The sequence below is a fragment of the Hemiscyllium ocellatum genome, chromosome 3 (assembly GCF_020745735.1).
Source record: "Hemiscyllium ocellatum isolate sHemOce1 chromosome 3, sHemOce1.pat.X.cur, whole genome shotgun sequence".
Classification (NCBI taxonomy): Eukaryota; Metazoa; Chordata; class Chondrichthyes; order Orectolobiformes; family Hemiscylliidae; genus Hemiscyllium; species Hemiscyllium ocellatum.
The window spans coordinates 32,071,409-32,084,650 of record NC_083403.1 but is presented as its reverse complement, the minus strand read 5'-3'; the positions used below and the strand labels follow the sequence as shown (position 1 = coordinate 32,084,650).

Here is a 13,242-nt window from a genome sequence, read left to right as displayed (position 1 = left end):
TTCATCTGTCCTAGGATGTGTGTGCTGTCCCAGTCAAAGTGGTGTTCTTCTTTGTCTGAATGTATGGAAACTCGTGATCATGAGTCATGTCATTTGGTGGCCAGTTGGTGTTTATGTAGATCCTATCGAGGTAGGATAACCTGCTTTTTCTGTATAGGTTATACCTGCGCAATTTCCCACATAGAACAAATGCTATACTCGCTATACTCGCTTCATGTGGGGACACAGCTAGTTCTGGAACACAAGCCTTCAGTAATAATACTATAAAGTCATCAGAGACAATAGCCTTTCCCATATCAGGTGCCTTCAACCATTTCTCGATATTGTCAGAGTGAAGTAGATGAGCTGAAGGCTGGCAGCTGTGATGCTGGTATCCTCAGGCAGCCTCCTCCTCCAGTGAGTTCATGATTGGATGTATCGGCATGTAGAGCTGTTGGTTGTGGAATCGCTTAGCTCCGCCTATCGCTTACTGCAAATACAGCTTGGTGTGCAAGCAGTCCTGTGGTATGGTTTCACCAGGTTGTTACCTGATTTTTAGCGATGCCCGGTGCTGCTCCTAACATGCCTTCTTCATTACTTCGCTGAGCCAGCATTGATCCCCTGGTTTAATGGTAAGGGGAGAGTGGAAGACATGCTGGGCTGTGAGGTTACGGAGTTTGGTTGAATACTGTTCTGCTGGAGCTGATGGCTCACAGTACGTTATGGGTGCCCATTTTTTGAGTTGCTTGAAGTCATTTATGATGGTGGATGGTTTCCATACAGTGACAATGTCTCCAAGAGAGCTGTGTGGTGATCACTCTTATTGATAATGTGACCAACAGCTATCTCTGCTGCAGGTGGAGGGTGAAGACAAGGGCAAGTATGTTTTTCCCCTCATCACTTGCTGTAGACCCAGTCAATCAGCTTTATCATTTAAGGCACCATCAGCTTAGTCAGTAGAAATCCCTACAGAGTGGAAGCAGGCCATTTGGCCCATTGGGTCCACACCAACCCTCCTAAGAGCATCCCGCCCAAACCCACTCCTTATCCTATCCATTTAATTCTGTATTTCCCATGCCTAATCAACTAGACTGCAAATCCTTGAACACTATGGGTAATTTAGTATGGTCAGTCCACCTAACCTGCACAAATGGGGGTCTGTGGGATGAAACTGGAGCACCTGGAGGAAACCCACATAGACATGGGGAGAATGTGCAAACTCCACAGTGACAGTCGCCAGAGCTGGAATTGAACGCAGGACCCTGGTGCTGTGGGGCAGCAGTGCTAACCACTGAGTTACTGTGCCACTGAAAGGTGCCATTTAGCTACTGTTTGTGAGGGACATTGAAGATCCCCCCACCCAGATTGGAGTTTGTGTCTTTGCAACCTTAGTTCTTCCTCTAACTGGTGTTCCAGGCAGTCTGCAGGAGATTTACTTGCCCAAGTTTGATCTGAGGTGTGAGACTTCATGAGGCCAGAGTCTGAGGGCAACTCCCTCTTGACTGTATATCACTGTGCTGCCCTCTGCTTTGTGTCTGTCCTGCAGGACTGGACTTATATAGGTGTTTGGGACATTGATCCTGTGATCATCACCATGTCAGTCTCTTGCTTGACTGTTGTTTGTTATTTAAATCAATAATTTGGATGACAATATAGAAGGCATGGTTAGTAAGTTTGCTGGCAACACCAAAATTGGTGGTACAGTAGACAGTGAAGAAATTTTTCTATGATTACTAAAGGACCTTGATCAAATGGGGCAATGCTGAAAAATGGCAGATAGAATTCAATCTGGATAAATGGAAGGTATTGCATTTTGGTACAACAAACAAGGGTAGGGCTTATACAATTAATGGTGGGACTTTGGGTAGTTTTGTAGAACAGAGAACCGAGGGGTTCAAGTACATAATTCTTTGAAGTTTGCATCACATATACACAGGGTGGTTAAGAAGGCATTTGGCTCACTTGCCTTCATCGCTCAGTCCTTAGAGTATACAAGTTGGGAAAACATGTTGAGGTTGTACAGGACATTGGAATACTGTGTCCAGTTCTGATCCCAGTTTTAGGAAGGATATTATCAAGCTGGAGAGGGTTCAGAAGAGATTTACCAGGATGTTGCAGGACATGGAAGGTTTAAGTTATAAAGAAAAGTTGGATAGGCTAGAACTTTATTCACTGGAGCGTAGGAGGTTGAGAGGCACCCTGATAGAAGTTTATAAACGAATAAGAAATATAGATAGAGTCAATGGTAGCTGTCTTTTCCCTAGGATGGGGGATTTCAAGACCAGGGAGCACATTTTTGAGGTGAGAGGAAAGAGGTTTAAAAAAGACATGAGGGACAAATTTTTACACAGGGGGTGCTTCGCGTGTGGAATGAGGGAGGGGTGTGTGTGTGTGTGTGTGTGTGTGTGTGTGTGTGTGTGTATGTGTGTGTGTGTGGTCAAAGCCAGGTAATCTGTCCAGTTTCATTTAATTTTTTCACCATTTGGAGCAGTTAGCATAGCTAACCACTAAGCTGTAACTATTTCAGAGGGAATTTAACAGTCAACACATTGCTGTGGATTTGAACCAGGTCACCTGCCACAGCAGATGAACAAGACAGATTTTTCTTTCCTGAAGGACATTACTGGGCCATATGGATGTTTTGACAATGGTTTAATTGTTGCTATCAGGTCAGTTTTTAATTCCTGATATGGGACTTGAATTCACATTACAGTAGTGAGTGGTATGGGTTACCCTGGGTCGCTGGCTTACTAAGCCAGTGACCATATCGTCACTATATTGCCAACTCCACTTCCTCACATGGAGTGTTAGACCATGTTGGGGATGTGTTACAATAGAGAAGTGACATCTGGACTAGTCGGACTTTTTAAAGTACTGTAATTGTTTATTTGCACTGTGCTAACTCAGTGTGAGCTCTAAACTGTGGCGGATTCCACAACGTCTCATCATCATCATCATGTGACCATGATATTATCATTGTCATAGATTGTTAGGTACATGCTCCGAAGTTAACTCTTTACTGTACATAATCTACCTCCTATTCATTATTTTATTGGTGTATCATACTTTGTGGACGGAATTAATGGAAATCTCGTGTCTTTCCAATTCTTGCTTAGTAGGTTCTAATCTGTAGCTGATATTTATTTGTTTCTCATCCTTATTATTAACTTTGGCAGCATTATTCACTTGTTTCAATTCAAGAAATTTCTTCTTAGTAAATCTTAGCAGAACAGGAACAAGAAAAAAAAGCATTTAATTTAATTCAACTGTTAATAATGTGCGCAGATCTCAATCATTTCTGAGAGTTTAAGCAGGGCAGAATGTTGGTAGTGTGAAGTAATGCTGCCAAAGAGCTGAGGACACAGTAGACACCCTTGGCTTCATTCACATGAATACGGAAGAGGGTGATTAATCCATAAGTAGCACTTAGTTCCAAATAGCACCTTCAGCGATACCAAGGTGGCCTCCTGATTATGGGCAGCACAGTGGCTCAGTGGTTAGTGCTGCTGACTCTCAATGCCGGGGAGCTAGGTTTGATTCCAGCCCTGGGCAGCTGTCTATGTGGAGTTTGCGCATTCTCCCCGTGTCTGTGTGGGATCCCTCTGGGTACTACTACAAGTTACTTCCTCCCATAATCTACTGATATACAGGCTAGGTGGACTGGCCACTCTAAATTGCTTTCGGTGTCCAAGGTGCGCAGGCTAGGTGAAATAGCAATGGAAAATGCAGGGTTACAGGAATAGGGTAGCGGGTTGGGTTATGGGTAGGATGCTCTTCGGAGGGTCAGTATGGACTCAATGGGCCAAGTGCTCTGCTTTTGCACTGTCAGAATTCCATGATTCTATGATCATTATAGATGGCACTTCTAAAGACATTTATTTTTCTGGTGACCCAATTCTTGGCTTTTCCAGGAATATTTTGTTCCTAAAGTCATCTCTCTGCATCAATAATTCAGCTTTTAATCTGGCCTTCTATACATGTCAAATCCATTGTCCAGTTATGAATTTGAACAATTCTTTGTTTTACTGAATGCTATGATAAATGATCAAAAAATAACCACAACTTATACAGTACCTTTTCATATGTAAAAATGGGCGACACGATGGCACAATGGTTAGCACTGTTGCCTCACAACACCAGAGACCCAGGTTCAATTCCCACCTCAGGCGACTGACTGTGTGGAGTTTGCACATTCTCCCCGTGTCTGCGTGGGTTTCCTCCGGGTGCTCCGGTTTCCTCCCACAGTCCAAAAATGTGCAGGTTAGGTGAATTGGCCATGCTAAATTGCCCGTAGTGTTAGGTGAAGGGATGAAATGTAGGGGAATGGGTCTGAGTGGGTTGCGCTTTGGCGGATCAGTGTGGACTTGTTGGGCCGAAGGGCCTGTTTCCACACTGTAAGTAATCTAATCTCTGGCTATAAAATGTTATGTTATGAGGCAAAATTGAATGTCCTTGATAAGTATGTACCTGTCAGGCAGGGAGGAAAGGGTCATGTGAGGGAGCCGTGGTTTAATAAGGAATTGGAATCCCTTGTTAAAGGGAAGAGGGCGGCCTATGTAAAGATGAGGCGCGAAGGTTCAATTGGGGCGATTGAGAGTTATAAGGTAGCCAGGAAGGATCTAAAGAGAGAGCTAAGAGCAGCAAGGAGGGGACATGAAAAGTCCTTGGTTGGTAGGATTAGGGAAAACCCAAAGGCTTTCTATAGGTATGTCAAGAATAAAAGGATGACTAGGGTAGGAATAGGTCCAATCAAGGGTAGTAGTGGGAAGTTGTGTGTGGAGGCTGAAGAGATTGGGGAGACACTGAATGAATACTTTTCGTCAGTATTCACTCAGGGACAGGACATTGTTGCCGATGTGAATATTGAGTCACAATTAATTAGAATGGATGGCTTTGAGGTATGTAGGGAAGAGGTGTTGGAAATTCTGGAAAGGGTGAAAATAGATAAGTCCCCTGGGCCTGATGGCAATTATCCTAGGATTCTCTGGGAAGCAAGGGAGGAGATTGCAGAGCCATTGGCCTTGATCTTTATGTCCTCATTGTCTACAGGAATAGTGCCAGAAGACTGGAGGAGAGCAAATGTGGTTCCCTTGTTCAATTAGGGGAGTAGGGATAAACCTAGTAACTATAGACCGGTGAGTCTCACTTCTGTTGTGGGCAAAGTCTTAGAGAGAATTGTAAGGGATAGGATTTATGAACATCTGGATAGGAATAATGTGATCAAGGATAGTCAGCATGGTTTTGTGAAGGGCAGGTCGTGCCTCACAAACCTTATTGAATTCTTTGAGAAGGTGACTAAGGAGGTGGACGAGGGTAAAGCGGTAGATGTGGTGTGTATGGATTTTAGTAAGGCGTTTGATCAGGTTCCCATGGTAGGCTACTGCAAAAAATACGGAGGTATGGCATTGAGGGGGAGTTGGAGGTTTGGATTAGGAATTGGCTGGCTGGAAGAAGACAGAGGGTAGTAGTTGATGGTAAAGGTTCATCTTGGAGTGCAGTTACCAGCGGTGTTCCGCCAGGATCTGTTTTGGGACTATTGCTGTTTGTCATTTTTATAAATGACCTGGAGTAGGGGCTAGAAGGTTGGGTGAGCAAGTTTGCAGTTGATACGAAAGTCCGTGGAGTTGTTGACAGTGAGGAAGGATGTGGCAGGTTACAGCGGGGTATAGATAAGCTGCAGAGCTGGGCAGAAAGGTGGCAAATGGAATTCAATGTAGCTAAGTGTGAAGTGATTCACTTTGGTAGGAGTAACAAGAAGATGGAGTACTGGGCCAATGGTTGGATACTTGGTATTGTGGATGAGCAGAGGGATCTTGGTGTCCATGTATAAAGATCTCTGAAAGTTGCCACCCAGGTAAATAGTGCTGTGAAGAAGGCATATGGCGTACTGGCTTTTATTGGTAGAGGAATTGAGTTCCAGAGTCTTGAGGGTCATGTTGGAGTTGTATAAGACTCTGGTGTGGCCACATCTGGAGTATTGTGTGCAGTTTTGGTCGCCATACTATAGGAAGGATGTGGAGGCACTGGAACGGGTGCAGAGGAGATTTACCAGGATGTTGCTTGGTATGGTAGGAAGATCGTATGAGGAAAGGCTGAGGCACTTGGGGCTGTTTTCATTGGAGAAAAGAAGGTTTAGGGGTGATTTGATAGAGGTGTACAAGATGATTATGGGTTTAGATAGGGTTGACAATGAGAATCTTTTGCCACGTATGGAGTCAACCATTACAAGAGGGCATAGCTTTAAATTAAGGGGTGGTAGGTATAGGACAGCTGTTAGGGGTAGATTCTTTACTCAGCGAGTCGTGAATTCATGGAATGCCCTGCCAGTAGCAGTGGTGGACTCTCCCTCTTTATGGGCATTTAAATGGGCATTGGATAGGCATATGGAGGATAGTGGACTAGTGTAGGTTAGGTGGGCTTGGATCGTCGCAACATCAAGGGCCAAAGGGCCTGTACTGCACTGTATTTTTCTATGTTCTATGTTTTAAAATTAGATGTGAAGCCACATAAAGTATTATTGTAAATAATGAGAGGAAGGTTTGAGGAATGTTTTAAAGGAAGAAGACAAGGTGGCTTGGTGATGAGATTCACGGAGAGCCTTCCAGCTCTAAAGCTCAGGTCCAGGGCAACTGAAGGTATGGTTATGAATGTGGATCAATTCCAACTGGATGCTCAAACGACTAGTGTCAGGAAGACTCGTAATGTATTCATTTTTGGCTCCACGTAAAGATCTGATCTTTTTGAAGGGATCACAAAGCCATTTTCGAACTATGAGGTTTTCTAAGTCATGTGATTTTAGCTAATGACTACCAAACCCATGAGCATTGTAATTGCTCAGGTGTTTGCTGTCTTGAGGTTTACAACTCAGCGAGAGGTGCCCTGAAGTGTTTCATTCAGATAGAAAACGGCTCAGTGGAAGAGAAGAGGTCCTTTACAGTTCCAAACCAGTCAGAGCTGAGTCACTTCGGGGAAAACCCCAAAAGCAGAAGACTGGGGAGATATAAGAGAGGAAAGACATGAATTCAGGGAGGCCAGGTGCAGTTGTAAGTGAATTGCATTAGCAGCTTGTTTAAGGGTCTCTGGAAGAGACATTAATGATAGAAAATTGCTTTGAATTAATGTACAGAATTTGGAAAAGGAAATCAGTTCCAGCTGTGGCAGTTAAACAAGGAGTTTTAGTGTGGAGCCAGTAAGACCTTTCACTGAGGTTGAGCACCTGTCAGTTGTTGGGGTTAAAAGGGTTGAATCTTTCTTTCCGAAAGTTCTAATAAGACCATTTCAAATAGTTTTTGTAAAGTGTAATATTGTTTATGATTTTCTTTTGTGTGTCATGAAGATCCATGCTTTTTTGTTAAGGGTTTCTTGTGAGCGTATGCAGTGATCACCGTGGCAAACGGGAGCAAAACTAAAATGTATGGTTCAATTAGGCCAGGCTTCATGCCTTGCCCAGTAATAGATGAATCAGATATCTCAAAGTATGGGGCTGGAGGAAATTAAAGACAAAATTATTAGAAACTTGCAGGATAACTTGCAAATATTTCACTCGGAATTGCAATTAAATGTGGTGCATGCAAGGTCCAAATAACACTTTGTGGAGGTACCAAATTGTTGCCATGCAACCCGGACTTCGTTTATGGAGTGGGTGGTACTGGCTAGGCCAGCATTTATTGCCCATTCCTGATTGGCCAGAGCAAGTTAAGAAATAATCATATTGCTGTGGCGCTGGAGCCACATGTAAGCCAAACTAGGTAAGGATTTCCCTCTTTAAAGGATATTAGAACAAAGAACAAGAACAAAGAAAATGTACATCCCAGGAACAGGCCCTTCGGCCCTCCAAGCCTGAGCTGATCCAAATCTACTGTCTAAACTTGTCGCCCAATTCCTAAGCATCTGGACTCCTCTGCTCCCCACCTACTCATGCATCTATCCAGATGCATCTTAAATGAATCTACCGAGCCTGCCTCTACTACCTTTGCTGGCAATGCATTCCAGACACCCACCACACTCTGTGTGAAGTACTCGCCACATGTATCCCCCTTAAACTTTCCACCTCTCACCTTGAAAGCGTGACCTCTTGTTATTGAATCCTTCACCCTGGGAAAAATCGTGTCTTTATCCACCCTGTCTATACCCTTCATGATTTTGTAAACCTCAATCAGGTCCCCCCTCAATCTCCTTTTTTTTAATGAAAACAAACCTAACCTACTCAACCTCTCTTCATACCAGCACCTTCCATCCCAGGCAACATCCTCATAAATCTTCTCTGCACCCTCTCCAAAGCATCCACATCCTTTTGGTAATGTGGCAACCAGAACTGTACAACAGTATTCTAAATGCAGCTGAACCAACGTCTTGTACGACTTTAACATGGCATTAGTGATCCAGATGAGTTTTTTTCGAGATTTGCACTTCTTCCGTGGTCATCATTAGAATAGCTTTCATTTCAGACTTCTAAAAATTGAAACCATTTTTAGGATAAATAAAACAGAACTACTGGAAATACTCAACAGATCTGGCGACACTTGTGAGGAAACATAGAGAGTTACCATCTCAGATCAATGGTCTTTTCTCCAAATCGACCGTGCACAGCTGCAGTGTACCTGCAGTACCCAGATGGAAAGTGTTCCTAATCACCCAAACTGCTTTGTCCTGCGCAGGATTGAACTTCCTGAAAGCTGTTGGATCTTTGCCCATCCAACCAGTGGAAGGAGCTCTGATGTAGTTTAGTTCAGAATGATGCTGGAAAAGCACAGCAGGTCAGGTAGTATCTGAGGAGCAGGAAAATCGACATTTCGGGCAAAAGCCCTTTCCAGCACCACTCTGATCTAAACTCTAGTTTCCAACATCTGCAGTCCTCACTTTTGCCTTCGGAGCTCTGCTGTACACCTGCCATGCACTTTGGGGGTGGTAAGAGGTTTAGAGGTGGGTGAAGCAACTGCTTATTACAGAATATCCAAGCTCTGACTGCTGTGTTATCCACAGTATTTATGGGGCTTGTCCAGTTGGCTTTCTGGGCAATAGTGATCCCTAGGTTTTCACAATGCCAGTTGCAGCAATGATAACGTTGTTGAATGTCAAAGAGACATGATTGGACCCTGACAGGAGTGCACCATTAACTGAGGAATTGCAAAGATCACTGAACATTGTACAGCCACACCTCTGACCTTATAATGGGCTGATGGTTGCTGAAGCCAGTTCTACATTTCCCCTTTTCTTTGATTGACATGATGCTTTCTGCCTTTTATTCCTAACTCCTTGTACTGGGTTCTCTAGGCATAGAAATGGCCTCTACGTCTACCATATAGAATATATGTTAAAGACTTCAATTAGATTACCCCTTAACTTTTTAAGTTTTAGATAAGATTACTTAGTGTGGAAACAGGCCCTTCGGCCCATCAAGTCAACACCGACCCGCTGAAGCGCATCCCACCCACGCCCCTACATTTACCCCTTACCTAACACTACAGGCAATTTAGCATGGCCAATTCACCTGGCCCGCACATCTTTGAACTGTGGGAGGAAACCGGAGCACCCGGAGGAAACCCACGCAGACACGGGGAGAACGTGCAAACTCCACACAGTCAGTCACTTGAGGTGGGAATTGAACCCAGGTCTCTGGTGCTGTGAGGCAGCAGTGCTAACCACTGTGCCACCGTGCCATCCACATGCAAGCAGCCAATAATCTAATCCTTTAAACCCTGGTATGATTCTAATCAAAATTCACCTGTAGTTCAAAGCCCAAAACTGAATGTTGTTACTCCAAATGAAAATTTGGGATGTTTGACATTCAAAATATTTCATCAAACCAAATTCTACCCATGTCCTCATTAATGAAAATCCACGGTGATATTATTATTATTGGGAAAATAGTTAGTTCTGATGCATATTAATAATCTTGGCTTGGGACAGTGGTAAAGTTTGCAGGTGAAATTGCAATCACTTTGACCAGAAAAAACCATGAGAATAGCCGTGGTAGGCTTTTGTATAAGCAACTTGAACTGCAGTATTTTCTGCTTTTCTAAGTATGGAACATCCTAAATTGGTATTAATGTGTTGCTTCAAACCAAAATTTCTATCCTGGCAGGTGGGGATGTCATAGAATTGGGAGACCAGGAAGGAAGACTTGAAAACTGAAGTTTTCCACCCAAGATAAAGCCAATCCCCATGTTGACATGGTGCATCATCATTACAGTTAGAAAGGTCTGAATGTGGGTCAAATATGATGAGTTACCTTGGAGTGCAGAGGCTTGATCCACTCCCTTCACTACCAGAAGCAGTGTGTACCAGCTACAAGGTACACTGCAGAAATTCATCAATGATCATTCCAAACCCACGACCATTTCCATGTTTGGGCTGATGTGTTTGCGTGCATGGAAGATTACTTGATGGACAGTAAGCAATGAATGTTACCACATTATTGAATCTACATAATGATAAAAAGGTATGAATATATAAAAGAGTAATTTCTGACCAGTTCCTATGATGGCTAGGGCTGAGATGCAATGCTCAGTAAAAATTTGGTTTAGACGGACTGCAAGAAAGGTTGGAGGACTTCTACCATGTTACTTTAAAGGGAAATCGATCTCAAAAACTTAAGCTATGATTACTAAGTGTGGTATTGTTTGGTATTTGTGTCCTCCTACAGCAAATTTGTACTTGACCTTTTTATACTTTCAAGGGGAGGTGATGGCCTAGTGATATTATGGCTGGATGTTAATCCAGGAGGACTCCGGTTCAAACGCTGCCATGGCAGATGATGGAATTTGACTTCAATCGCAAGAACCTGGAATTAAGAGACTAATAATGACCACAGAACCATTGTTAATTGTCTGGTTCACTAATGTCCTCTAATGAAGGATACTGCCATCGTCTGGCCTACGTGTGACTCCCGACTCATAGCAATGTGGTTGACTCTCAACTGCCTTCTGGCCAATTAGGGATGAGCAGTGGCATTATCCTGTAAATGAAAAAAAGAAATGCCTCACACTAAACCTGCTCCTAAATAATGATGCACTGATAAAAGGATATACTTGGAAGGATTTGCAAAACCTATTTTTCACTTGCAGTTCCAAGTAATTCAAGACACTGAATTAAAACAGTGGGAAACAAAAGCTATGAGGTCAGTCTGTCTGTTCAAATGTCAAATAAAAGAAAGCACTCAGCAAAATTATTTTTTCACATAAAATCTAAGAACCTGCTGCTGTAGTGGCTGAGCTTCTATCAAGTCAAACCTTTGGTTAAGATCCGCAGTTTGAATATTCATGACTGTCCACGGACATGAATGTTTAATAATGTTTTGCTTTTCTCTCCACTTTATTTGTAGAAAACTCCTTGCCAAAACTAAAATTATCTGAAGAAAGTGTCATTACTTCACCGTCAAACTCCAACGCAAGCTTTCCAGGAATGACAGCAGGAAACGGGCTTTCCGAAATGCCAGCTGGATCAAAGGATCATGGGAATGTCCCCATCATTGTACCATTGATCCCACCTCCAATACTGAAACCGCCAACGGGTAAGAATCCGTTTTGTACATGTACAGAGAAGAGATGGGAAGGCACTGAATCAGGAGAAGGTGAGGGCTGCAGATGCTGGAGAGTCAGAGTTGAAAAGTGTGGAGCTGGAAAAGCACAGCAGGTTGGGCAGCATCTCTGGAGCAGGAGAGTCAATGTTTCAGGCATAAGCCCTTCATCAGGATTCCTGATGAGAACACAGAAACCATGCAGTAAGGTCAAGAGTGCAGTAGTAGTGTCCCTAAGTCTGGGCCAGAAGGTCTGGGTTCAATCCCACCTGTTCCAGAGGATTGATATATCATGTCTGAATAGTTTGATTGAAATATGTATAATTAGGCCAAGTACAATTATGGGACTTGAAGTAAAAACAGCAGTCAACAACACTGCTACCTTGAGGACGTTGGCCCAGGATGATCAACCTCCACCTCCCATCACATTACCTTTGCCTTTTGGTCTCCAAAATTATAGGCTAATCCGCAAGTTACAGCGACAAGCAGCCTGAAAGGAAACTCTGTGTGAGCCATTAGAAAACAAAATGTGTGCTTTTTAAAGAGAGGTCATTGAACACGTTAGTTAATAACAATGCAAATATCTGGTGAACCAAAATGACATTCAGGCAGGCCCTGGGGAGTGGGATACTCTTGCATCTAATTACTGGCCTGTGCTCTATGAAGCTCTGGTTTGGGCTAATTGGCCAAATGGTAGAACCCAAAACACATAGGACAGAGGATATTCCTTTCTCCAATCACATGGAAAAATTCTACTATGAGGCTTTGGACAGTGTTTCTGAGGGGGTGCTTTTGCAGTGACAGGCTGGTTCCCTTTTGTGTTTGTGGTTGAAAGCTAATACAGCGAATGTAGGGAATGAATGGGTGGTGTAGAGTGAGCAAGAGTGAGAGAAGGTCTCTGCAACTGGGTTGTGAACAGAGAGAGCGTCTGTGAGAGGGGTGGGGGGAGGAAGAGAAAGGATTTGGGGAGGGTGGGGCAGGTAATGAGAGGCTTCAAGGGGGAGGACAGAGAGACTGCAGTGAGTAAGAAAGGAGATTGTAATGTGGAGTGGAATAGAGAGGCTTAAAAGTGGAAAGGAGGCGAGTCGTATAGTGGTACAAGGGAGGGTGGAGCTGGAGGGAAGGGTATAGGGGGAGGAAGGGAGGCTGCAAAGTGAGGCTGTGAGGAGAAAGAGGCTGCAAAAGAAAGTGAATACTTTGAAACCTATCAACATGGGAATACTCAGTTGAATAGGATCAAAGTAAACCAATGAGGTAATGAATTCTTTGCGATTTGTAACCTCCACCTTAAGACTGCAAATGTATGAGTGACTATATTGGGTGACATGCAATGTAGTTATCAATATTGAACATCGAGTCAATTGTTCAACTCAAATCTGAGACTGAAATCTAAGATGCAGTGAAAAGGATAGTAACTGCCTGGTTAAAATCTTCCAGCTTTGCGTATATGCAGTGGAGACACCGTCGCTGTGGCCTCAACAGTCTGTAGATGGGGTGTTTCAGATGATGGCCTATTGTGTGTAGATCGGTGTCATTTATTAGGGAAAAAAATCTTGCTTATGGGACCAGATATAGATTACTATGACTTTTTTTTAAATTTATGTGTCGTCTTTGATGCTTTCATTGTGTGCTACAGCATTAGGTTTAATGGAATGTTGATAATTATTGAGGGTATTGATGAATTCTTCTGACGCTGCTTCTGTGTGAGTCCAAACCCCCATATACCAGCAAAATACCGAGGGTGT

The 13,242-nt window shown here is 43.4% G+C and overlaps 1 protein-coding gene across 6 annotated transcripts in view; it reads left to right on the top strand.

Annotated features, from left to right (window-relative positions):
* The window catches only part of sobpa (sine oculis binding protein homolog (Drosophila) a), a 433,378-nt gene that overhangs the window by 133,504 nt on the left and 286,632 nt on the right, over window positions 1–13,242 (top strand). For all 6 annotated transcript variants that reach the window (XR_009646484.1, XM_060849365.1, XM_060849357.1 and 3 more), the window contains exon 3: window positions 11,303–11,491. Coding sequence is in view for 5 of the 6 variants with exons in the window: in XM_060849365.1 (XP_060705348.1) it covers window positions 11,303–11,491 (189 nt within the window). In the remaining variant the exon portion in view is untranslated. The remainder of the gene's footprint in view (window positions 1–11,302; window positions 11,492–13,242) is intronic.